The following is a 27,205-nucleotide window of genomic DNA, read 5'->3' as shown; positions in this document are numbered from 1 at the left end:
AGTCCTTAGAGACTACAAGATCTACCGTTAAAATAATCTGGCAATTAATGGACATGATTAAATATTTTTTGTCCTCCATTTCTAATAATGTAATATTAATAATTTAATATACATTATTCTTGTCTTGCATATCTGGTAATGTATTATTAATATTTTTGTCCTGCATTTCTTGTTTTAGTTTTAATTCAAAACTATCTTTATAATTTACACTATTCTTGTCCTGCATTTCTAGTACTGTAATATTAATGATTTGTCCCGCATATTTGTGATATATCTGAGTGTTATTTTATTTTGCAACAAATTTAATTCATTGCGGGACAATGACAATGAGTTCAGTGCCAATCATAGCAATGTCCAACTACATCTTTGTTTTGTATGTAATTATTATTTTTATTTGTTAGTATTTCGGTGATTGAACATCAATATTATGGAATTATTATTTTATGTTATGCAGGATTTAGAAGTTCTGCTTGTTGTTTACCGATTTAGAAGTGCAGGACATGATAGAGAGAGAAAACGAATGTGCGGGACAAATATCTGCAGCCCTTGGATAGGTAAGAAATGGATGGCTGTGATTAAGTCTCTAAAGCCTCCACAAAAATCAGTCTTCATAGTCTCCATTGATATGATGGTGGTTGTTTAAATTTTGGTTGTGTATGATTTTTTGAATCATATTCTATGATATGGAGGAAACCATGATCTGGATATATAAAAAACATCACATAATAGTTTTAAATCTATGTGTAAAATAATATTCGAAATCATTTTATAAAACAAACTTGTTGTCTAAAATCCCAAACACATGAGTAGATATCTCACAAGATGATGTGCAAAAGTAGCTACTAAATCGATTCCTTAATTTAAATCGATGTTTTAAAGAACCCTAACAATCTTAATAACATCGATTGATTAGTACAATCATTGTTATACCTTCCCTTTGACATCATACACTTGTGTGGACTGTTGTCTTATAAGATATTTAACATTGATATTGTTTTTGAAGTGATGTTAATAATATTTATAAACATCAAATTTTTACTAATAACCAATTTAAACGCCAATTTTTATCTTGTAAGTTATATATTATATGGAATTTAGACCTCAAAATATTATAATATTCATACAATTATTATATAATTTATTTATAAATAAGAGTCAAAGACATCAGATTTTATTAAAAAAATGATGTGTAAGTGCTACATAGACATCAGTTAAAAACTGATGTCTAAACTGCATACTTTTAACATCCCCGCGTAGATATCGGTCTAAAAATTTTCAGACATCGGTTTTTGGCCGTTGTTGTAGGCCGTTTTTCCAGTAGTGACATCTGGATGAAATAGCATTTCCTATTATATACGGAAGCTTACTCACTCAATGGTCCATGGGTTCAAGTTGAACGTGGGTAAGATGGTCATAGCTCAACTACATTCTTCCATTACCAAAAAAGTACATATCTATCCTCACTTTGTTACTGTGTTTCTGAATAATATTTGTGGTATCATTGAAAATGCTCCGAACATAAAGGAGTGTTTTGTTTTGAAAAAGAATACAGACCCACATAATGGCATGAAACTACACTACACTGAGCACATGAAAAATCAAATGTCCAACTTTGGTTCTTCATTCACAGATGACCTAGTCATCTTTTCTCTAGAGGATGAAACTAGAGTAGACCCAACTCAAGCTAACTCACATATGATACATTTTTTTAAATGAAAAAAAAATATTCTTTAAAATCAAGATTGAATGACCACTACACCAAATACAGGTATTTCCGACAGCTATTTTAGCCTGCATTCTGTCAGAAGAATGCTTTCTTCTGACAGACTACCTCTGTCGGAAAACTTGTAGTCAAATGTTCAGAATTACGTCGGAAGTTACAGTTTTGTTGGAAGGTCATGTGGGACCCACTACTTACGTATTATAATAATAAACCAACCTATTTTATTAATAAACCGAATATCTGACAAATACGTCTGTCAGAAATTTACAATTAAAAAATGAAAACAAAATAAATAAATTTATTTTCATACTAAAATAATAATACAAACTTTCTCACAGATAAACTTAGTCATAAATTACATACTTCCAACCGACACTAATATCCTCTACAATACCGTATGCTAGGCACACAATTGAAAATGAAACTAAAGCAACTAAGTAAGAAATATGGGAATTCTGAGTCGATCACATTGTAGAAAAAGCTGAGGTGTGTCAGTTGAGGCATCGCAGCAAACTTGGACCAATCTGGAGTTGCCAAGTAGTTTGACCCCAGGTCCAAGTACCATAACTTTTGAAATTTACCGACTTGGTATGGAATGGTACCGTTGAGATTGTTGTCGTAAAAGCTAAGGTATCTGAACTCTTTCAGATTTCCAATCTCTGGCGGTATGCCACCTTCAAAAGTATTGGCACTCAAGTCCAAGTATGTGATCATAGAGAACCTCTTACCAACAGATGGCAGTGGATCATCAAAATGGTTGCTGCTGATATCAAGACGCGTGAGATCTGGAAATGAACTGAAACTGAATAGTGCAACAGTCCCGGTGATGTTGGCATCATGGAGATTTATCCTGGACACACTTCCTGTAGAGTTGCAGCTAAAGCCAGTCCATTTACAGAAGTTTCTGAAGTTGGAGAGGGACCAAGAATCGAGTGAAAAGGACTAGAAGCTCTCCTTCCATCGCACAAGAGCTTGTGCTTCTGTTCTTGGTGATGCTGTCACATTCAAGAAAAGTAAAGACAGCGAAAGAATATGAGCTAGAACAAACAGAGGTTTTTGAAATGTCCCCATCTGTAGGTCATAATATTACAACTTTTCTGATGCTTAAACTCTTCTGCTAACTTATATACATGTTGTGTAACAGGAAAAGCAAAATGATTATTCAGAAGGTATAACTTAAAGTCAAAAATCACTTTAAGCCCCCGACTTGAAGCCCCCGACTTGAAGTTCAAACAAACGGGCTCTAAAATTAAGATGAGATCAGAGGAAAGGCAAGAATTTAGTCTTGTGAAAAATGATATAAAATACAAATTAGAAGCATTAGTCAAACAATAAGTTGACTGTTAAATTCTCAAATCAAATGAATTGACTTTTTCCCGAAATTTTTGTCAAATCACTAAAATGTACAGATCTTGACATCCATACAGTTGGATCATCGAAAAATAATTTTTAAAAAAATAATATACCAATACATGATAGAACACTAGTTAGAAGTATTAGTCAAACTACTAATATCACTAAAATAGATAAATCTTGACATCAAATACGGTTGGATCATCGAGATATATATTTTAAAAAAATAAAATACTAATCCATGAAGAAACTAGTTAGAAATATTAGTTAAACCATTAATTGACTATTAAAATCTCAAATAAAAAAAATAATTTTTTCATATTTTTTTGTCATGTCACTAATATATATAGATCTTGACATCCATATTGTTGGATCATGGAGAAATATTTTTAAAAAAATTGAAACACCGACACATGATAAAATACTAGTTAGAAGTATTAGTCAAATCACTAGTTGACTGTTAAATCTAAATTCAATTTTTTCTAGAAATTTTTGAAATATCACTAGAATATATAGATTTTGACATGTAAACGGTTGGATCATTAAGAAATATTTTTAAAAGATCTAAACATCGATGCGTTTATAACTTTGAATAGTAAAAATATTGAGCCATTTTTAAACCTTTTTTTTTGCCTTTCCCATTTCTCTCAAAAATAAAAATATGAAAATTTGTGCATAACTTCTTACGGAACCCGTCAGAAAGTGTATTTAGAGGAAAAAATATATTATTCCCGCAAAAATTTATTAATAAAATAATCATTTTCTGACAATATTTTTAAAGTCTGTCAGATGTTAACATACATGTCTGTAAGAAATTATGGTCCGTCAGAAGTTAGAGGCCCAAACGAGGTCCGTCAGAAGTTGACCGTCAGATGTTAGCCCCCTTGTCCGTCAGATGCTAACCCCCGTCAGAAATTAAAGACCAAACAACGCTCTGTCAGAAAGTGGCCGTCAGAAAAGCCTGTATTTGGTGTAGTGGACTTCATTATATATTATTTATTGTGAAAGTGTAGTACCTCCTCCGTCATATAATTCTCTTTTTCTGAATAAAAAAATATAATTAAAATTTTAATTCACAAAAAAAATCATTCAAAAATGATATATTTAACTATACGGTCAAAGCACTTAAAAGTATGTGTCAAAAGTCAAAGCGTCAAATAATAAAAAAATAGAGGGAGTATTATATAATTAGCAAAGTGACCAATTTGAGACCCTGCATTTGTGAATGGTAAATTTGAAACTTTGCTAATTAAACGGTGGTCAATTTGATTTGATACGTAAGCAATTGAATATACCATCTTAAGATTCAATAAACTTGTAGTTTAGAATCTTAATTCTTTTTGCAAAAATATCTCCTCTTAAACTAATTTAAAGAATTATTTTGTAATCTGTAATCTTACGATGATTCTAGAATTCAACAAAATACTTGATTTTAATTCGACAATTTAATAATCATATAAATTTTATACAATTCGAGGGCAATTTCAACAATTTAGATTTTTACTCTATTCAAATGTAGCTTAAAAAAATGTTGTATACAAAATCTATATAATTTGAGAGTAATTTTATTAGCAAAAATATATCGATCGTTATGAAAACGTTGATATTAATAAATATGCCTGCCCAGTTCAATGGTAAGGCCCAAGCTTTCAACCGAGTGAGTCCAACAATAACCTGGGACGCTTATAAGTTATATCTATGAGTTCATATCGTTACACAACTGAACATTTATTAATTCGTAAAATATATAGAATTCAACACTAAGAAAATTAATATAAGAGTGAAAATTAATTAAAAAAGGAATAAGTCCGCATAAATTTACTCATTCAAATTGAAAAATGATACTCTCTTCCTCTCATTTTATCCTTTTTAGAGGAAAAACTCGTCTCTTTATAGTTTCAAAACAATATTTTGTCAAAAATAATTTCTGGGCTACAAATTTCAATAAATGAATATGAAAACAAAAAAATAATTTATATTTTATAACATACGTAATTTTTTAAAAAAGGACATACAAACTATCTTTGTTAAAAAATTCATTCATTCAGCTAACCGGGAAATTGATATCTATTTACCAGAGTCATAAAGTTAAATTTGTGCTCTTTGTATTGACTGATTTTGAAGGCATGAAGATGCACATATTTTGGTTGTCGAACAGCAGAAATAAATGGGGTTCCAACTAGATCTGGCAATTTGACACGTAACACGCTAACACGAAACGAAATGATATGAAAAAAATGAATATAATTTTTTATTTTTATACACAAAAATACACGAACACGAAATTACACGATTAATTTCGTGTCGGATATGCTTTTCATTTTGGGTACATGAAATACACGAAAGTACACGAAATATTTGTACATAAATTTTATTATATATATGTTATAATATATTAAATATATGATTGTGTTAAATAATTATATATTTATATGTATATGTAGCTATATATTATAGATATATTAACTAATTTGTAGATTATTGTATGTGAGCATAAATATATCATTCATGTTTATTAAAATTATACAGAAAAATATATATTAAAGCTATTTTGATTAAAATTATATTAATATTTTTATACATAATGTACACGAAAAATACATGAAACATTTGGGATCTGATACGGGTTTCTAATTAGTTAAACAAAATAATTAATAACGAACGAATACTAGTTTCAACTTCGAGTACACTAAACACGAAAATACATAAAACGAAAGTATACGATGTTGTCACCTCTGCTTCCAACGTTACGAAATTTCTGAAATCTGCTGATACGTGCAGACATGCACATTAATTACAAAGATAAATAATATTATTTGTAATTAATAGGACAATAACTTACCGTTGCCCCAAAGTACAACCCCAGCTTTTAGCTACTTGTAAATTTGGTACTCCCTCCATCCCAAATTAGATGAGCTAATTGATTTTGAGCACGTAACTTAAAGTGCATTGACCGTCTAATTTCGAAATTTAAAATTTAAAATTTCCTTTTGTAAGTGAAAATTTCATATTTAAATTTTTATTTTCAAAAATAAAATTTTAAAAATAAGTAATGTAGCTATGCGGTCAATGAATTTTAAAGTGTGTGCCCGAAGTCAACGAGCTCATCTAATTCAGGATGGAGGGAGTAATAAACAATTAACTTAATGAACGCACTTCCGTTTTTCCCAAGTCTCGCAGGTCGCAACCCTATATTTACTCCCACACTCTCCCTGATAACCAACACACCTCTCTCCCTCTCTCTCTCTCAATCTCTCTCCCTCCCTCAACATCTCTCGCAAGAAACCAACTCCTTAAATGGCTCAAGTAAAAAACATAATAGCTTTCATCTTAGTTCTTTCTATATTCATAATCATGCATGAGAAAGCCGAATCAACACCCCAACCACCCTCCATTGCTTGTAAATCAAGTCTCTACCCTAGACTCTGCCGCTCACTCCTCTCCGCGTTTCGCTTCTCCCCCACCAACCCTTCCAGCTACGGCAAATTCTCCGTCAAACAAAGCCTCAAACAAGCTCAAAGACTCACCAAAACCATCCACCGCTACTTGAAAAAATCCAAAACAAAAATTACCCTAGAAGAAACAAACGCCCTACGAGATTGCGAACAGCTCTTTGACCTAACCGAGGGATACTTGGAAATGATCACCCTAGAGCTGAAGACGGCCCCGGCCATGACCGACGGACTCATCGGAAAGATCGAGACGTTGTTGAGCGGCGTGGTGACGAATCAGGACACTTGCTACGATGGTCTTGTGGAGAGTGGTAGTAGCTTGGCTGCCCTGTTAAAAGTTCCGCTCTCTAATGCAACTGTTTTGTATAGTGTTTCATTAGGTTTGGTGACGCATGCTATTGCGCGTGATCGGAAGCGTGGCCCTAGAAAGGGTAAGGTTTTCGGAAGAGATGCTCTCCCGGCGATCTTTAGTTCGTCCAAGTTGAACAAGGTACTCAAACTCTTCGCATTAATGTTATCTCCTCTGTTTTCAAATATTTGACGTTTGATTTTTGTGCACATATTTCTAATGGCATTGAATGCATAATTAGAGTTAATATTTTTGAAATTATCTTTTTGTGAAATAAAATATAAATTTATTATTTTTATTCAAAAAAAAATTTAAAATTTAACTATGCGGTCAAAACTCTTAGAATTGGGTGTCAAGAGTCAATTATTTGAAAAATATTATCATTTATTTTATTTCTCCGTGCTGCTCAAACTCTTTGCTTTGCATTGTCTATATATATCAACGTCTGCGTAGTGTTGCTTACAATAAGTCGGCAGTTGCATGGTCTTTGTGAGTAGTGTTTTTGTGATATATAACGAAAGCAAAGGGAAGAAAGTATAACAAACTTATTGTTCACGATGATTGTGTAAATATAATAACCGATATAACAAACTTAATTTAAAGCCTCTCTGTACGTTTTGAGAGAGAGAGAGATTGTGCTAAAAATTTAAAGTCTTAAAGATTCTATTATTTCGATGCATGGTGACCATGTCAGCGCCGTTTCTCACAAGTTGTCTGCTGTCTGTGCATGAACCGCGCATTCTTGAGACTAACTTGAACTGGGACACCAACTATGATGCCATTGTTACTTTTTACTCCCTCCGTCCCCCTGAGTAGTATACATCAGGGGACGGGGACGCGGCACGGACTTTAATGCTCCTGTAAAATATAGTTGTGTAATTTATTTTTAAAAATTTCTTTTTCTGAATTAAAGTTTGAATGTTATATTTTTATTCAGAAAAAGAAAATCTCAAAAAAATAAGTTACAGAACTATGTTTTATAAGAGCATTGAAATACGTGTCGAGCAGTTGAAAAAAAACGTATACAATAGGAAATAAGGACAAAAGGAAACATGCAAGTATAGTTTTTTTTTTTTTCCCCGAAGCAAACACAATTAATTAGTAGTTAAAATTTACAACTCATTTCTTTTCTAGTAACCATCCACTTAGCTGATTATAATTAGTTAGAACAAGTCGAAGAGTGTCCTAAACTAGTGTCATAAACTAGAATTATTTAAGACATTTCATATAAATAATAAGTATTCCAATAATGTCGTAGTGGTATTTTAAAATACTAGGACGTTCATTAAATGCCTCATTTTTAAGACATCACTAAGCCTGCCGGCTTATTTCACTTCTACTAATAAAAAAATTCCTTTTCTCACTTTTACACATCTCTTTCCTGTCATCTTTTCCATTCCCTCCAATTATAATTATAATATAATATTAAATCATAAGGCACCGTTAAAAGATATATGATATACAAAACTCATGCCTTTAATTACTATGACACTATATTTTATTAATATTTTTAAGACATATACGAGAATATTGTTGGACTTGCTCTTATGTTTTGGTGGTTCAATCGTGTCTCGTGTGTATATTATGAATAGATGGGTATATATTAAGATCCATCTTGCTTTGATTAAAACCCTGTTACTCGGATTTAGTTCAAACAGAAACAATTCGAAGAAAAGAAACCCGAATCACACTCCATCGGCCTTCGCGGTACGTAAATATGAGTACACGTGCACTCGAAATTGGGTTCGCAATATATCAATTTGTCGGTGCCTTAGATTATCGAAATAACGAGTCATTCTGTGCAAGTCAATGTCTTGCTATTTTATATTGACTTCGATTTATTTCTTGGAACATGCAAGTTAAATCTTTAACTCTTTCTTTCTTAACCATGTGTACTAAGTGTAGATACATTTATTTATCACATGCTAACGCGTGTGTATATATACTTCATCAATTATCCTTATTAATCATAATCATCCCATTAATCTATCCATTTTTGTATACACCGATCATACGCTAATATTCGAGCTGTTTAAAATAGAGTGATTGACACTTTGCACCCTTTATATTTAGATGTTTTTTCGATTTGGTCTCAAACAAACTCTTTTGGCAATATGCACCTTAAAGTTTGAAAAGCGCTTCGCTTTGCACCTCTTTGACCACTATCCGTTAAATTGCACCCCTTTGACCACTCTCCATTTAATTGACCGTTAAAATTTACAGATGTGAGTTTTCACTTTGCATTACAGGCTTTACATGACTATGCAAGAGGAGCTCAAAAGGCCGAAAGAAACCTCGCCGACGATGACGACAGAGATAACAGCGGCGGCATTGCGGTTAACAACGTGGTGATAGTAAGCCAGCATGGAGGCAGCAACTTCACGAGCATCGGCCAAGCGATCGAGTTCGCACCTCTTAACTCTAAAGTCGAAGATGGCTACTTCATTATCTATGCAATGGAAGGAATTTACGAAGAATATATCACCATTCCTAAGCATAAGAAAAATATAATGTTACTCGGGGTCGGAATTAACCGCACCGTCATCACCGGAAACCATAGCTATGTTGATGGTTGGTCTACCTTCAATTCCGCCACCTTCAGTAAGACTTACAACTATTACTCCTCTTGTCCTATTTAATTTTATTCGTTTATTATCAACTGCTCGACATGTATTTCAATGCTCTTAAAAAAATATAGTTCTGTAATTTATTTTTGAGATTTTTTTTCTAAATAAAAAATTTAACATCCAAACTTTAATTATGAAAAACAAAACTCTGAAAATAAATTGCACAACTACACTTTAGAGGAGTACTGCATATTCCGTTATCTTTATTTTTTCCTAAATATAATAATCTTGTGAAAATTCTTTTCATGTTATCTCGAGATTCTGAGAAAATCAGTGAGCTGATTATCCTAATTCCGTTTGTGTATTACTAACAATTTTGAAATTTATATAGTTGTCTCCGGGGAACGATTTGTCGCGATAGACGTAACATTCAAGAACACAGCAGGACCTGAGAAGCACCAAGCAGTAGCGGTGAGGAACAACGCCGACCTTTCCACATTTTATCGGTGTAGTTTCGAAGGTTATCAAGACACACTATACGTGCATTCCCTCAGACAATTCTACCGTGAATGCGACATTTACGGGACCGTAGATTTCATATTCGGCAACTCAGCTTCCGTATTCCAAAACTGCAACATATACGTCCGCAAACCAATGGCTAACCAAAAGACCGCCATCACGGCTCAAGGCCGAACTGACCCGAATCAGAAGACAGGCATTTCAATCCACAATTGCACCATCCAAGCTGCTCCGGACTTGGCATTAGACGTAAATGGCACGACCAAGAATTATCTTGGTCGGCCCTGGAAACAATATTCCAGAACCGTGTTCATGCAATCGTTTATCGGGGACCTGATCACTCCCAACGGATGGTTGGAGTGGAATGGCACGGTGGGATTGGACACATTGTATTACGGCGAGTATCGGAATTATGGACCGGGAGCTAACACTAGTAGCAGAGTTCAGTGGCCTGGTTATGGACAATTGAATGCTAGTCAAGCCTGGAATTTCACTGTATTTAATCTCACCCTGGGGGATACTTGGTTGCCTTATACTACTATTCCATTTGTGGAAGGATTGTTGAGCGATGACAATTAGGATATGTTTCATGTTCAATGTAGCGTTAAGCTAGTTAGTATTTTGTTGCTCTTTTTGTTTTTGTGTTTAATCAAATTTTTTGGATCATGAATTTTGCTTCTGTTTTGCTTGAACAAACAATTGCGTAGTAGAAATACGTTAAGCTGTGTTTAAGGAGGAGGCTCTCAATTATTGTTCTTCAAGTCATCAATTAGGGTTCTTTAAGTTGGTATTTGGAGATTTCTTAATTCTTCAAGTTCTAGCTTAGGGTTCTTCAAGTTCTCAATTAGGGCATCTCTATTTTGAAAGGTAACTTCTTTATCCTTAACTGGTTAGCTTTTGTATCAGATTTTTCTTTTTCTTTTTGTAAGGAGCAAAGTATTAGATATATATATTCTCAATTAATTTGGTATTTAAGGATAGTTCTCCACAACTCCGATTAAGATATTGGTTCTTAATTACCCCAGTTTTTAAGTGTTTTTTTAAGCTTATGCGTTGATGAATTGAGTTTTTGTGTGTGCGTAATCGTAACATTTTATGGGTATTTTTTAGTAGAGCTGAGTTGCGTGTGTGTGAGAGAGAGAGAACAGCTCCTTCGCAACTAATTTAAACAGAACATAGCAACTACCCTCGGAAATTAAGTACATTTTCGTATATTGTATAGGCCTTGTCCTTTTGACACAACACGAGATTATCCTTTTGCACCTATGGGCTACCAAAAATTACCTCTGCTACTAAAGATATACTTCTACATATATATAGACATCATGACATCCTAAACTTGAATGACATTATTTCCCAGGAGACGCCTATCAAACAATATCTGCATCAGAAAAGTATAAAGTCTGAGTCTCCCGGGGAAGACCTCCACTAAGTACCACAAGGAAAAGAGCAATCAGTTTCCCACTTTGTCAATAAACATCTAATCAGAATTTTCACCATTGTAGTTGACCAGAAATTAGTAGCTCATTGGCGGCATGCCAAAGGGGGGCATTGCTGGCATTCCCATTCCACCCATAGATGGTGGCTGCGAGGGACCATAGCCTCCCATACCCGGCACACTCATCCCAGCTCCTCCCATACTTGGCGGGGCAGGTAAAGCAAGAGGCAACAGCTGAGCATACATGTTCTGCCACATAAGTAGAATAGAATTATATAACAGGGTTGACATTTTGAATTATGAACATAACTGATAACTCACATAAATCAAACTGAAAACAATTCATGTAAACCAAAAGTTCCATGTTTAAATACGATGTACTACAGGTAGAATATAGATGTACTACAGGCAGAATTTAAGTAGTCTAGCGCCTTGATGAATAAAATTTTTTCGCCAAAGATATATTTTAAAAAGAATTGCTAAGTTGAATCATAAGTTTTATCAGCAAAACAAATAATTACCTGCTGTTTAATTACATCATTCTCTTCACTTTCTTTAGCTTTCATCTCCTTTGCTGCTTCTATCTTGTCCTTAATCAACTCATCAACTTTGTTTGTATACTCACGAATGAACTACATTTGAGGAACCAAGTTAGATTACCTATCAAAAAAATAATAATGCAGCTGAATGCAGATCATCCAGGCCAAACTAAGCAGCTAAGCTTCAGCCTAAAAGCCAACAATTTATATTTATTATATTATTAAACACAGGGCTATGACTACTGCCAAGCTATATTACTTACAACTGGGTCAACACAATGATGTGAAGGCTCCGCTTAACTTGTTTGGGTCAAGGTGTCAACAACCCACATTCAGTTATTAAAAATATAAAAAGAGAGCAAAGAGAACCAAGATTAAAGAGATCACGCTTTTGTAGCTAACAATTCAAAACACTACAAAAACTTAGCCTATTATGAAATATTTAGATAAGTACTTCTCAAAGTTTTACCAGTACATTACTGAATACTGGCTCCAACCAGTTTCTTCTATCCTGTGTAAATAATCACCAACTCACACATCAATCACAGGGACTTTAAGAAAGCAAATCACCTGCAACAGATACGGAAAGGCAAAGTCGATCATATTGTTCATCCATGCGAGCTCAAGAGCAACATCTGCCCGTATCAAATCATAACAAACGAAGAGGCACGATGCAAAGCATTCCTTCTTTCCCTGCAAAATAAAATATTATTAATCATAGACGAGGATCATCTGTTATATAATGACATAGCTACATTTCCACTATCAATATCCGTATACTGCTACTTCTCTTAATTGTCATACTTCCTTGATTATTACATTATTGATCTTTTTTATACCAAAAGCATGCACCACATTCACATCTTCAAACATGTTAAGCATGATTTTATGAAATCATGTAAACTAAAGAATAAACGTGGATTATACAGAGATCGTGCGGTAGGATCTGCATTCTGAGCATATATAGATTTCAACTTAAAACGTGTAAGTTTATATTTCGATTATTACCTGCTCCAAGAAATAAACAAGCAAATCCTCGGCAAGCTCACGATCCCCAGATTGTGAAGCAGTCTCCATGGCATCCTTGTAAAGATTATCAACTTTAGACAGTGCAATTGATTGCTTCCATCTACCAGCCTTTTTGTAAATATACGCAGCAACACGTCTCATTTCAAGAAGCTCGTGTTTCTCAATCTGCTCGTACAAATAATAATAAAGTTTTGAGCATTAGACTACTCTAGATACAAGAAAACTAAACAAGGCTGTAATTTATAAATCCCCACCTTCTGTGCAAGGCCTATCTGGTCAAAGTTATCGTGTAAATCGATTGATTCACGCAACTTATCATAATCTTCTTCCTCAACATAGATCTCATTCAGAGCCTCGTTAACAGCATATACATCATTGCTCTGAACTGAAACCATGTACGGCTTCACCAGATGCAGGTAACCGGCCTGAACCCAATAATGAAACATAGTTTACAAAGAGCAAAGGCAATTTAGAGCTGGGGATGAGGGGTGGTACGGATCATGGTTCACAGTGAAAGATAAAATATAGTGCATACCTTCCTCATTATATCAACGACACGACTATGGTCCACTCTAAGTGCAAGAACATGGAGAACATCATTAATTAGATCAGGATGCTCTTGCAAGTAGAAGTGCACAGCCTTGTAATAGAGTTCCACATTTGCTACTTTGACAACAATGTCTTTGAATTGCATGTGATCCCAAGCATCTGGAGAATGATTCATGACGGTTGTAGCAGCATTGTCAAACTCATCATACTGAATGTACAGATAGACTAGTTCCTTCCAGTGCTGCTGTTCATCACATGCACGAATTAGCTTGGGGATATTCAGACGGGTCGAAAAGAGTTTAATATGCTCCATAAGCTTCTCATAACGATATCGAGCGTAAAGAACCCCCAACTCTGTAAAGATCCCCATATGTGCCCTTTCCAAACCTAAACCACTCTCCATAAGAGAAATTAGCTCATTGAAGCATCCTCTGTTCTGATAATATTCACTAACTTCCTCCAGGTCATCCACCTACCAATGGCATAAAACACATCAGACAATATACATAGCTGAATATTTGTGCATGTAAAACTTTGACTGCAACCAATTATATGGAATTGAGCTTAGATATATCCTGAATTATTAACAATTAACAATTGATATTTAAAATAAAAAAAAAGAATGGTAAAGGTCAACATAAATTAATTCAGTAATTCTGGACTTAGCTATGAATACCAAAAATCATAACAAACAGCACATTGCCAGTCCAAGGAAGTTGTCCTAAAACTGTCATTTATGAATACATCTCCCAGGTTCAATGGTGTCAGGTTTGATCCACATTAAAACATGGTAATTGAACATGAGCCATCTGAGAGATCGTTTTCCAAACCACAGATTCAAGAGAGAAATTTAGATTTAACTTTGTAAAATGATAGTTTCTAGGAGCAAATAACATCGACTAATAATGTTACCTGTACAATAATGTTGAGTCCACAAATCTGCGCCAGGCGGAACTCTTCAGCATCAACGCAGGCAAAACAGACCTCTTTCCATGTCTTCGCACTATTTGCTTTTCTAGCAGCATCAACAGCGCCTTGAAACTGTTTCAGCTTAACAAGGGTCACAGCTAATTTTGCCCAATTAGAAATAAAAGCATAAATTATCTTTGCTGCCTCGTATAACGCTTCATCATACAAGCGATCACCAACATTATGCAGATTAGCAACATTGGGCATGAGAATGAATTCTTCAATATCACTGAGCCTATCAATTTTGGCATACGCGTAAATGAGTTCACTGTCTACCCTAGGCTCCTTTGTCTTCTGCCTAACCATTAGAAGGTATTTAACCAAGTCATGATATACATCACCGCCCTCAGCAGCATGAATAACATCCAAAAACTGAGTCGCATCATCAGCACGAATAAATGATTCAATGGCATCACTTACTAATCCCTCTCTAAGTTGAGCTCTAGCCACCTGGCTCCAAACAGCTTCTTCCTCAACACGGAATGCAAACTCCACAGCCCGAGCAATGTCTTGGACATTATCCAGTAAAACATTAACAGCCTGGACATTGAGGTTGAACTTTTTAAATATTGCAAAAGCCTCTTCATATAGTTCAGCGTCCACTGCCACCTCACCAACTGCAGGTCCATCAAAGTTATCTAGTCTATTAACGTAATCCATTACTCTAGATGCATCAGCCTTGATTGCCGTTAGTATAAGCAGGTTTTGCAGATTAAAGTTCCCACTGAATGCAGAGTTCTGGAGCACAATCTTTTCCAGAAGCTCAATTAATTCATGAGGAAGATCAGCAGTCATGAAAGCTTTAACAGCTGCAGAAACTTGATCAGGGTCCTTGCTTTCAGGCAAGGCAGTGGAAACAACTTGATCAATAAGTTGTCGCCTGTATTCATTTTCAGGAACAAGAACTTTATCCCAGAGATCACCATCCATCCTTTCAACTACATACCTGAAACAAGACCACAAGTGCTTAAATTTGAGCCTCCAAAAATTCAATTATTTAAGTGATATATCAAAACAGTTGAAAAACATAGATGGCAAACCTGGCCTGAAGCTTAAATAAAGAGTTCTTGTTGGTACAATTAATCAGCTCATCATCACATTGCCCTCTGCGGTACGCAACCACGGCAAGAGTGGGATCACGCTTCTCACAATATTTACCAACAACGCGTGAATCATAATACGGATTGGTAGTAAGGAAGTGTTCAGGATTGTTGTTGCTATCAATTATGATCTTTCCCAAAGCATTGTGCACATGTACATCTTGACTCCCTTCACTCACAAGATGCTCCAAGAACTGAGTAAGCAACCGCAGCCGATTCCTGGAAGCACAAAAAACATGAGGATACAAGTAAATGGACAAAATGAAAAAAAAGAATGTCCACTCCACTACGAGTAAGTATCACATCATAGGAGGTAAATTGGGATGTGGAGAGATGAGGGAGTGGAAACACTATTGAGACCCCAACTGAGCTCCTAAACTTATAGTTAGACGGGAATTCCGGAATTTCTACGCGAATTAAGATCGAGAAAAGTAAGAAAAAATTAATACCTTTTCTCGCACTCATCCACCAGGGGCTCAACAGGAAGTAGAGAACGGACAGATAAGATAAGACCCTTAATAAAATCCTCAGGGCACTCATCATCTAGCAGCTGCCCAACAACTAAAGGAGCATTACCAGGGTTGACCTGACAATAGAATCCATGACGAGTAAGTCTAATTATTTCAGTAATTGCTACTACAGCCGTGGAAAATTATGAGGCTCACAGCTAAGTCATACCTTTTGCACATACCCCTCAATATATCTAAGCATATTGCTGGTATACAGGTAGTGAGTAAGATCTGGAACAAAACCAAATCGGTCGCAAACATTTATTAGTGGTCGTGCATCTGGAAGCTTGGCTTCCATTAGAAAGTTCTTGGTCTTTTCAGCATCATAGAAATTTGATTCCCTAGTCACACGCTCCACCTCCTTGATCTGTCCAGTTTTCGCAGCTGCCTCTATATACTTAAAGTGAATGTCAGGGTCCTCGCTGCAATCATAACAAGAAATTAAGATAATTGCCAAAGTTCAAGAGGCAGAATCTTCAACAGGAGAAAAGACGAATAAAAGTTGTGTTTTAATAATTTAATCTATTTTTTATGGGGGGAGAATATTACCTGGAACTCAAATATGATCCAAGGAAGAAATACAATCCTTCGTATGACTTAAATTGCTCAAAGATTTTTATGCATGAATCAACTCCCAACTGCTCGGAATATTCTTTGGCAACCTGATTCATATGACAAATTTTGGTAATTATATTCTAAGGGTAGGTGAATATTCAAAGGCATGGTTTCCTACTGAATATTTAGTATGGCATAAAACCCAGGACTAGGCCACTAAAAAACAACAGATGCCTAGTTTGAACATATCTCATGGCTGTCGCTTAGAAACTGATACCTGGACTATAATTTGAAGGTTGCCTCTTAGGTTAACAAGTAACAGGTCCTTCATGCACTCCAAAGCCCATTCCCTGGATAGAGTTCCAAAGAATTCCACAAGAGACTGAAACAGAAAAACTTTATATTTAGATATGGAATAAACGATTCTTTAGTAAGGGTACATGGACAAGAAGAAAGACCTGTGGCTCGATTGCATGAGTGTTTACAATGACGCGCTTGATGTCAGGCAGCTCTGCATAGTGCTAAAAGGTGGTCAACATGTTAGATTGATCATCAATTTCCAAAAATAAAACCAAGCCAAAAGTCACATATAGCCGGAAGTGAGAGATTACCTGAAGAGCTCGGACATAAAGACCGGCTTTTTCACATAGTTGAGCAATACGAGGACGGTCATAATGACTAAACATTCCATTTGCTAGAATAGCATCCGCAACATTGGGGAAAGTTACAAGATTTATTTCCAAAACCTATATAAATTATAAACGTTATAATGCTGAATTAGGTTCCCAGTTCCTAAAGGAATTTATTAGTATCATTAAAAAAAACACAACCTTAGTTTGCAGGAAAGCATGTTCCGGTAAATTGGGCTTAAGAACGTCCAACAGAAATGCTGTGGCCTCTCGTATTAAGTTCCTCTAAGAGATCATAGAGGGGCAAAAAAATTAATCATTTGTAAAAACTGGTATAACATGTTCTTTGTTTCAAAAGAGACATCTGCATTATAATATATACATGAACATCAAATGTATGAAAATAAAGAGGCGGCATAGAGGCCAAAGTTACAAAATTCATGGAATGTTATAGGTCCAGCATAAAAAAGGAGGGACAATAATTGTAAGAACCTGGAGAAATAGGTCAGTTATAGTGTTGTAATCAACTGGACAGCCTCCTTCCATTTGAGCCATCATGAGCGCAAAATTAACAGCCCCCTACGATGAAGGTAGAGCAAAGATCATGTTCAAAGTCTCTTGCGCAACATACAATATTAAAATCACTTGTCTAAGCAACTTCAATTTATAACAGAAATTTTCGCAATAAGGTCGGAGCAAATGTCTAGCAAATATTGAGGTTTATAAGAGCAATAATAACCGGAGATAATCACAAAACAACTGTGTACAATTATCTGATCAAAAAGCTGTGACCTACTGCTTCAGTTTCATAAACTATAGTTACCAAGAGCCTACCTGAGGATCTGATCGAAGGATTGTTTGGAGAAGAAACAGATAATCAGGGGTATACCCGACCTGGCAAGAGAAATTGGCTTTCAATCATTAGGAGTTCAAGAAAAAGAGCTTTTTCTGAAAGGAATAAGTATACAATATGTACACATGCACTATATTATCTAATATCACTAAACACTGCATTACATATCAGCCACCTGCTTCGAATATATCAAGATTTTGTCAAATTCTCTTCGCTCCGCAAAAGCTGCTACAACTTTTGGAGTTGCTCTAGCTTTGATGTATATCTTTAGAGCGAGATCATTGTCAACAGTCTATAAGAAAACAAATAACAGTGTCACGCACAATGAGACTAAACTAAAAACATGGTTACAATTTATATAAATATATATATATGTGTGTGTTTGTGTGTGTGTGTAATGCTTTAAGCATCAAGCCTTACCTTCACAAGGTCTCCAAGTTCCTCGGTACATTCCAGTTTGTCTTCAGCCAACCAATTCTCCAATAGGTTCTTCTTGTTCTGGTTCACGACTAACCGGGATAATTCTAATGACTCAAAGGAATTCAGTTTTCCCTTGGTTAAAAGAGTTCCAAAATATTGCAAAAGCGGTGGTGTTTGTCCAGTTTGAACAGGAACACTCTGCAAAACAGGCAACAATCAGTTGGCTGTTAACCCCGTCTATTTCATTCAAGAGGTTGCATGTTTTACTAATTAACATCCGAAGAAAGGAAAATAACCACATATATTAAGGCAGTGATACCAGCATTCAGCACAGATTTGTGCTGCCTGATGACATACAAATAATTCAAATAAAATTTTATACATTTTGCCTCAGATTTGGTTTCCAATTTAGATAAGATTTCTACTTGTTTATTTTGAGAGGTATAAATAGCTTTCTAAGACTTCAAGCTTAGATGAGACCACCATATTGACAAAAAATCTACACACAGAAACAGTTTCTGGAAGAGAGGAACCCTTTAAAAAGAAATTGTACAAGTTAGCTATTATGATCCATCTCAAAAAGGAATTTCATGACCTCTAGAACGGTTGTCTTTAACAGAGAGTTTATAAATTACATTAAATTTTAAGATATTGACATTGAGGGTTGTAAATGTGCATAGTTGAACTATATATTTCGAGTTCATGGAACTTTGCAAACTTAATATTTCTGAAGCTAACTGCTATGTAAATACTACCCATGCTTGACATTCCTGATGCAATAGCAATAACAAATTTTCAAGCATATACAGTAAGTAAATTATGCTTTAAAATCTTATGGTATTCAATTGGGATTGTTTAAAATCCATTAAAATCTGATGGTATTCAAATGGCGATGGATTATTTTGAATTTCATAAAAAGATGGATTTTGTAGGATTTCTCAGTGTATTCTAAGTTTTTTGAAATCCAACCAAAATCCATGAGATTTTAAAGCATTGTGCTTAAATCCTAAAGAATCTATATCAACTATGTGACACTCTATCACAAATCCGCACAAAATCAAAATCAAGTACAATCTATTAAAATCCATGGATTAAAACAAATCCATTAAAATCCCAATCGAATACACCCCACTCTATATACCTGAAATTTGGCAACTGTGTCAGGAGTACGAAGTATGCCCTGAGGAGATTCCGCAGCAAGCTCGGCAGCCTCTTTATATTTAGTTTGAGCAAACAGCTCTTGGAAACGCTGAACAACCTGAGACAACATGGGAACTAATTTTAAAATGCATATACAGTAAGTAATTATCAAGCATGACCAAATCATCAATATCAATACAACAAGTAATCAACTCTATCCAGAGGCTATAATGACAAAAATGAAGATAAAAGATCAGCATCTCATCATCAATCTATGAGCCTTTGAACAAACTGACCAAATTTGAGGGAAGACGAAAACACTAAGATGTCAGCTATGAGTTATTACAATATAACGGGTGTTTTAGAGGACTGTCATCAACCAATGACTGTCCTCCTTTCATTTCTGCAAACATTTCGTAAAAGCAAAGTAGCAAACTTATATACCTTACTATTCTCTATGTTAACATTATCTGCTTAAAATTGCTTAATCATGACAACTACCAAAAAAAAATAAAAATAAACAATAAACAAGCCACGATCGGTTACCCATTTCTGACAACAATAACAATATATACACAGGCCCACATTAGAATATTATACTATTTACTCAACTTAGCAACGACAACTGAGGTATGCATCAAATAAAATGACACAAATACTGCCAACCAACCAGTGACCAGTCAACCACAAGCAGAGCAATGGAGGACCAAACTCCAAAGATATACTTGCATTAGTTCGGACTGTCTTGAACCCATTAAATAACATTCAAGAAGCACCCAACACTGCTTCCCACCACTAAAAATAATCCTCGTTCAAATTTGGCATCTTGTCTACCAAAATATAGAACTAAAGAACAATACTGGATAAACTAAATTACCAAGTTCTCTGCACCAGGTAAGTTCCCTCTTTTGGCAAGACTGACAGCTAGCTCAAGATTGTTCAACTGCAAGATTAATCAAGAAAGGTCAGGAAAAAGTAGCAACCACAAACTAATAATAAGGCGGCTCAGAAACTTACCTGACCACTAACAAAAGGCACAATAGTTGATTCATTTACAGTGGCTAGCAACACTTGACCTCTTCGGTTGATGGCATAGAAACCCCCAACTGATGATGCTTCTGACGTTAAAAATATTGGATCTGGACTAATCCTGTTTCTATAGACAGCTGTAGCTGTTTCAAGATCATAAACGAACAGAAGTCCAAGCTTTGTGATCACATAGATCAAGCCGTATTTATGGGATATCTGCAACGTCGCAAAATAACATGTAGTAAACTATAAGCGAAAAATACTTTGACGTAACTGCAGACTACAGACCTGCATGGCCACTGGAAAGTCATCAGAAAATTCAGGAGGAAAGAAAAGATCTGATTGTTTCTTTGCAAAAGCTGCTTTCCCTACACACACACATACCAAAAGAAAGACAAAAAGGCACATAAATTAGCCAGAGACCAAATAAATAAGGACAATGGGTAACAAACATATAGAACTAAGAATGGACATGCACACTTTAAGAAAGATAAAAATACAGAAATACTCAATGGACATGTAAATAACTAGGGACTTTTGTTTTTGTCTGTGTGTTTAAACAATGGCACAGTACCCCTTTCAAACATTTATTGAACAGTGGTCTGGACAGGTTACAGTAAACTGTGTCGATAAAAGAACAGGTCTCACGTTAAATCGAGTTGTGTGTTAGTTCCTCCCATGAGGCTTTGACATGCATATATGAACAGTATCAAATTAACATGCAATGTGCAAACGAGTACCTGGCTGTGCACCAAGTTCAATGACATGTAACTTTGATATCACCTGTCCCGCATTGATACTTTTTGTTGCAAAAGATATAAGAATTGATGGATTATCATTACCGGGAACCTAATATGATACAGAAGATACTTTAATATTTTTTGTTCAGGAGCAAGAGTAATATAAAACCTTTGAAAAGCAAAATAATAATATGCAGTTCATGAATCAAACAAACTTTGAACGAGGCAAATGAAGCGGCATGCGCTTCAAGAGCTTGACTACGTTGCTGATCCACGGAAAAGAGCTGCATGTTTCCCTTGACCAGTTGGGGTTTCTGTGAACATAACAAGAAGCAAGCATAAGTAAGGAAAGTTTAAGAACAATGCCAATATGATCTACATTACACACTATAAAAGGCGTTCAATACTTAATTAAAAAAACAAGACAAGTTAAAAGCAACAAGTATAGAGGCTGAACATATAAATTATTCCAGCAAACTATAGATATCAGCATAACTGTCGACTTAAGATGCAGTTCATTTATATCACAACAGCACTTCCATCTCAGTTTACACCAAACCAATAACAAGATCAATGAAAAGGGTCATCTCGCTTCTCTCAACTTCAGTATTCAGGGAAATACAATGCCAAACCGAAATTATCATAGATGTGTTGTATTGTGACCATTAAGAAATTACTATATACCTCCCAGTATAACACAAAAAATATAGAAAGAACATCAAATTCATGCAACTGGAAATTTGCAAGCATGTTTTTAAAGAGAAAGATTTATAATCAAACAGGTAAGGCTGAAGTTACGTGACTATACTTTTCATGAAATAATAAACACAAGTAATAATCACCCTCAGTTCGATAAAATTAGAAAAAAAAATCCAGATTGCAAAGTTGTTAGTACATAGCATGACTCAACATAATGAACAAATACGTGCAAATGCAACATAAATTCAACTGCACCTTTTTTCCAAACTATTCCAAACAGAAAGATGTATGCAGGTGTAGTAATCATAAATATGCAAACAAGTACAGTATTGAAGAATAAACGAGGAACCAGTCTACCTCTGGTGAGCCAGGAGCAATTCCAATCAGAACCAACCACTTCTCTGAAGGATCGCATCTATAATTGATTATCTGAGTGTTTGCTAAATTAGCGGTCCTATCAAACATCCTAACAGGTTCAGATTCACCTATAACAATATTAATACAAAAACACTCAGATAAAATCTATGTGAACTAATAGAAATAACTTAAACTGAAATACATGAACTTGAGGCTTAGGACGAAAGAAGAGGCATCTTACCTTCAATTGACCAATGGTATACAGATGCTTGAGTTACTAAACCCAACAACTTTGGGGTAATCCACTTCCAAAATGAAACCTGGAAATAGTAACCAAGTAAGAATCAGCTACTTTCTGTAACTACAAACTGTGAAGAACATATAATAGTACAATAGAGAAGCACACCTGCTCAGGCATTTGATATGACTTTATTTTTGCTTTCAGCTCAATATTAAATATTTGCAAGTGGTCCTGAGTCGTTCCAGTAACGGAAGCTACAGAAGAATATCAAAACTTAATTAGAACAATATGATGGAGTCAATAAATTAACATGCTCCTCTGGTCAATCACACATTAACTTACAATATCCAAAGTTTGGATCCCTTCCCATTACTACTTAGACTTTAGTTAAATAAATAACAAAGAACAATTACAGCCACTAGTAAGGCCAACAACATGAATTTATAACCAGAGTGGCACACAAAATTAACAATCATATACGTGAATTGTGAAATCAATCATAAAACATCTATTGAAGTCATTATACCTTTGAGAGCTAAAATCCTGGAATCCGGATTCATTAGAGCAGAATCTGCAGTAATAGGCCTCCTCAAAGGCTGCATTGGCATGCTCATATCAACTATCACAACACTGTTTTGAGGAGATGTCTCACGAACACATATATACTTCTCTGACTCCATAGTAACATTAGTAAACGTGATAAATTGTTGATTAATCCCTATGCTTGGCAACTGTAGCACAATCATCCCAAAGAGATACATTAATCACAATTTAAAATCAAGTTGAAACCCCATATACATAATGGCATTATGCCTGCATTACAAATCTAAAACCAAATCCGTTTCGCACGAACACAATTAATCATACTTCTAGGTCATGTACTGCTGACAATAACACCTCAACTACAATAAACTGCAAAAATAACAAAAGCATACATGTATATACACGCAGCCTGAGCTACAGAGGAATATACACTCATCACAACTAAATCACAAGTCAGACCCCCGAAATACATGATTCTGTAAACACATCATTAATTTATCTCTGAATACAAACTATGCACCTATATTACAGATCTGAAGTCAATTACACTATCCCTAGGAGCCACTAAGTAATGTAAACACTTCGACTGCAACAAACTGCACAAAAACATATATAAATATATATATAGCTAGTGATCAAATACAAACCAACTTTTAAATAAAAACTAAAAGCCAGAATAATTTAGTGATATTCACTTCAGAAAATAGTGATTTGTGTTGCAAAAATTGGTGAAAATCTTCAGGAATTGGTGAAAACCTCCAGATCTGTTCTTGTTATTGAATATGGTGGTGCTGGCGGTGGTGGAGATAGTGGAGGTGGAGGAGGTGGACATGGAGGGGGAGGGGTCATGGATGAGGCAGAGGTGGGGTTGAGATGGCGGAGGCAGAGATCGAGGTGGAGGTATGGCAGAGATGAGGGTGGTGGAGGTATGGCAAAGGTGGGGGTTAAGATGGCATGCTGAGGTGGAGGTGGTAGAGGTTGAGGTGGAGGTATTTGCTATAGAAATTAGTGATATACCGGCTAGGTTTGTAGTTTGTAGAATAAGGGAATTTGTAGTAGAATAAAACTTTCTCTATATATATAGAATCTTATTCTACTACAAACTCTCTTATTCTAATATCACTAAATTCTACGACGAATATCACTAAATTCTACATCTCCATCTCCACCTTTGTCATACCTCCACCATCTCAACCCCGCCTCTACCATACCTCCACCTCCGCCATCTCAACTCCCCCGCCCCCTCCATGTCACCGCCCTTCCATATCCACCACCCCCACCATCTCCACCATCGTCATCATCACCACCAAAATCTACAACAAGTACAAATCTGGAGATTTTCACTAAATTCTGCAACACAAATCACTAATTTCTATAGTGAATTTCACTAAATTGTATTAGTTTTTAGTTTTTATTTAAAAATTGGTACTATCGTGTATACAACCAAAATGTATAAATTCAGTTCCATAAACAATACATATATCATACTTTTAGGTCAGGTACTGGTAAGCGAAAAAGAACACTTCAACTACGACAACCCGCAAACAAAAACACACAAACTAGGCATATACGATGCAATACAGTATAAAACGCTCACAATCAGTTAAATACACAATGTAATCTATGCAATTGAGCTACGAATGGAGTAGATATGTCGAGAGAGAGTAGAATTATAGTCAGACTCACAGTTAGGGTTTCCTTCATAGTGATCGGAGCGTTTGCGGCCGCCATGGCAGCAAGATCAGAATAGGATCGGCGAGTAAAATGCTGTGAGATCTGGCGAAGACTCTCGCTCTCTCAGTAGATAAATGCGAGAGAGAGAGAGAGAGAGAGAGAGAGAGAGAGAGATCTGTTTGAGAGCGCTAGGTAGGGGGAGGTGATAAATATGTGTGAGTTTTGTATGTATGTGTGACTAGATGTGTGAAAATAAAGAGGCGAGACTGGGGGGGGGGGTGGTGGGAATAGTACGAGTCTACGAGAGTACGTTGTTTCTTTTCTCGTCATAAATAAAACGGGGTAGGTTATTTTACCTTTTTCTTCGGAGCGACTAGCGAATGACTTTCCGTTTTCACCGATGCCTTGCTGGGTTTTGTTTGTGAATAAATTCACATTTGAAATTTTAAATAGAGTTTGGATTTGATTCGGAGTTTATAAATTGAGAAAAATAGGATTGTGAGATTGTGAGATGTCTTGTTAAAGCATCTCCAATGACGTTGCTTATAATCATTAGCTAAATTGGACCTATAAGACATTATGTAAAATTTGTTGAACCTGTAAAACATTGTGCTTCAATGGTATTGGCTATATTGGTTGTCTATAATTTAAAAATAGTATGTTATAAATTGAATATATCAATTTAATATGGTAATAAATGATATGTAATCAACAGGAAGAAAGAAAATAAATTGCGGGAGATGACGTGGAATTCAATACAGATCTGTAGTGGTTCGACAAATATAGTTATCCATAAGGGATGGCTATAATTATAGAGAGGGGCTTGCTATGGTTGAAGTGGTGTTTTTTGTGAACATTGGCTAAATTCTTAAATTTGGTAAGCCACGGCTTCTCATGGTTGGAGATGCTCTTAGTTCTTCAAAATGATATTTGATGGATTAATTTTTAGTTTTAAGAACATAATCTAATTTTATGAGGTACAAATTCCAAGGAAAAATGCGTATAAATAAATAACCTGGTACAAATTAATGATAATTTTGCTATTATTTATTTTAATTTTTTCAATTTATATATATAGAGTCAAGTTGTATGGAGTCTTTATTTTATTGGAGTCCTCAAAGTCCATTTATATTTTATAAATTAAATATCTTGTAAAATGTGTTATCTTGCAAAACATGTTTCATAAATATTAGGGCTTTTTTATACATAACCAAGTTTAAAATAATTTTTGCGAAAATACTACCACCTTTCAAAACAAATTACAAAAATACTATATTTGTGAAAATATTTCCAAAAATACTGTGGTTGCATATGCAACCATATCTGCAATTGCCAGCAACTATATGCAACTAGAAATGCAACTTTGAAAAAAAAACTGAAAAATATATTTATTTGCATACTAAGGGGCCGTTTGGCTGGGTTTAAAAGAAGTGACTTATTGCTTAAAGTAAAAAAATGGATTAGAAGTGATAAGTTGGCTTGGACTTATAAGCTAACAGAAGTGTTTAGATATCGTGACTTGTGACTTATAAGCTACCAGAAGTTTTTTAAGTGTTTGGATAACTTAACTTATAAGTTGGTATTAGTTTGGTAATTTTGTAATATAATAATTTGTTTCTTTTAAAAAATTAATTATAATTATAAAAGATCTTTTATTGTTAATACATGAAATCCATTTGATGGCAAAAAAAAAACCCAAAACAAACCAACAAAGTATACTATATGTAAACTGAATATGTTAGGACTCAAAACTTATAATTGATAACCAAAACCAAGTGAGGTGATGAGACAGGGCTAACATGTGTTGCAGGTTAGAACGAAAGAAGCAGAAGTCGAGTCCTGAAAATAAGCTAGGTTTCCTAGCTTCTTTTGCTGGATTAAGCGCTTCTTCAAATTTGCCAAACGAACAGGCTAAAAGTGGAAGTGGGCTTTTGAGGCTTTTAAGCCCATAAGGCACTCTCCCAAGCACCCACTAAGTTGCAACCGTTGCATGACTAAAAAATAACCCTTGCGGGGCCAAACATTACAACCTAAAAAACAACTACATTTAATCAATTCAAAAGCAACTCAAAATTCAAAATCAATTACATTAAAATCCACATATTAGACGATATTTTTAGGGTTTAATAAAATAGCCAGCCAGCCAGTGATACTAAGTCACGATCAGTTCTGAGTCATGATTGCGCCTAGAGAGTTGGAGAATCATGTACCAGTCGAGATTATTTACAC

General features: G+C 35.1%; 3 protein-coding genes across 3 annotated transcripts; 2 read left to right on the top strand and 1 right to left on the bottom strand.

Annotated features, from left to right (window-relative positions):
• The first annotated feature begins 6,286 nt into the window (after window positions 1-6,286).
• LOC108198812 (probable pectinesterase/pectinesterase inhibitor 25) lies at window positions 6,287-10,698 on the top strand. Its single transcript, XM_017366590.2, has 3 exons — window positions 6,287-7,018; window positions 9,127-9,478; window positions 9,836-10,698. The coding sequence occupies exons 1-3, from the start codon at window positions 6,374-6,376 to the stop codon at window positions 10,540-10,542; spliced, it is 1,704 nt and encodes a 567-aa protein (XP_017222079.1). The 5' UTR covers window positions 6,287-6,373; the 3' UTR covers window positions 10,543-10,698.
• Window positions 10,699-11,146: 448 nt separating this feature from the next.
• On the bottom strand, window positions 11,147-25,208 carry LOC108199266 (clathrin heavy chain 1). The gene is made up of 30 exons (XM_064083034.1): window positions 24,989-25,208; window positions 23,286-23,490; window positions 22,925-23,013; window positions 22,760-22,838; window positions 22,519-22,646; window positions 21,678-21,776; window positions 21,463-21,571; window positions 21,011-21,090; window positions 20,711-20,938; window positions 20,571-20,636; window positions 19,695-19,811; window positions 18,554-18,751; window positions 18,309-18,425; window positions 18,115-18,174; window positions 17,773-17,859; window positions 17,482-17,565; window positions 17,263-17,397; window positions 17,110-17,172; window positions 16,929-17,033; window positions 16,646-16,758; window positions 16,266-16,518; window positions 16,037-16,173; window positions 15,528-15,806; window positions 14,431-15,433; window positions 13,505-13,990; window positions 13,224-13,394; window positions 12,949-13,134; window positions 12,511-12,633; window positions 11,923-12,033; window positions 11,147-11,650 (listed from the first exon to the last, which is right to left on the bottom strand). The coding sequence occupies exons 1-30, from the start codon at window positions 25,031-25,033 to the stop codon at window positions 11,480-11,482; spliced, it is 5,127 nt and encodes a 1,708-aa protein (XP_063939104.1). The 5' UTR covers window positions 25,034-25,208; the 3' UTR covers window positions 11,147-11,479.
• On the top strand, window positions 23,817-24,706 carry LOC135148313 (uncharacterized). Its single transcript, XM_064082955.1, has 3 exons — window positions 23,817-23,840; window positions 24,045-24,228; window positions 24,387-24,706. Exons 1-3 carry the CDS (start codon window positions 23,817-23,819, stop codon window positions 24,647-24,649), a joined length of 471 nt encoding a protein of 156 aa, XP_063939025.1. The 3' UTR covers window positions 24,650-24,706.
• Window positions 25,209-27,205: the final 1,997 nt, after the last annotated feature.

This window comes from Daucus carota, chromosome 8, assembly GCF_001625215.2.
Source record: "Daucus carota subsp. sativus chromosome 8, DH1 v3.0, whole genome shotgun sequence".
Lineage (NCBI taxonomy): Eukaryota > Viridiplantae > Streptophyta > Magnoliopsida > Apiales > Apiaceae > Daucus > Daucus carota.
The sequence above is the reverse complement of the archived record's forward strand: the minus strand, read 5'-3'. Positions and strand labels throughout refer to the sequence as shown.

Excerpts from the sequence above, each read along its gene's own strand:
- LOC108198812 (XM_017366590.2), top strand. The coding sequence starts at position 6,374 with ATGGCTCAAGTAAAAAACATAATAGCTTTCATCTTAGTTCTTTCTATA. Across the intron at positions 7,019-9,126 it reads GTTCGTCCAAGTTGAACAAG|GCTTTACATGACTATGCAAG; the intron begins GTACTCAAACTC and ends TTTGCATTACAG. Across the intron at positions 9,479-9,835 it reads CTTCAATTCCGCCACCTTCA|TTGTCTCCGGGGAACGATTT; the intron begins GTAAGACTTACA and ends AAATTTATATAG.
- LOC135148313 (XM_064082955.1), top strand. The coding sequence starts at position 23,817 with ATGCACCTATATTACAGATCTGAA. Across the intron at positions 23,841-24,044 it reads ACCTATATTACAGATCTGAA|GAATTGGTGAAAACCTCCAG; the intron begins GTCAATTACACT and ends GAAAATCTTCAG. Across the intron at positions 24,229-24,386 it reads CAGAGATGAGGGTGGTGGAG|AATCTTATTCTACTACAAAC; the intron begins GTATGGCAAAGG and ends CTATATATATAG.
- LOC108199266 (XM_064083034.1), bottom strand. The coding sequence starts at position 25,033 with ATGGCGGCCGCAAACGCTCCGATCACTATGAAGGAAACCCTAACT. Across the intron at positions 18,752-19,694 it reads ACACAGTTGCCAAATTTCAG|AGTGTTCCTGTTCAAACTGG; the intron begins GTATATAGAGTG and ends CCTGTTTTGCAG. Across the intron at positions 18,426-18,553 it reads AACTTGGAGACCTTGTGAAG|ACTGTTGACAATGATCTCGC; the intron begins GTAAGGCTTGAT and ends GTTTTCTTATAG.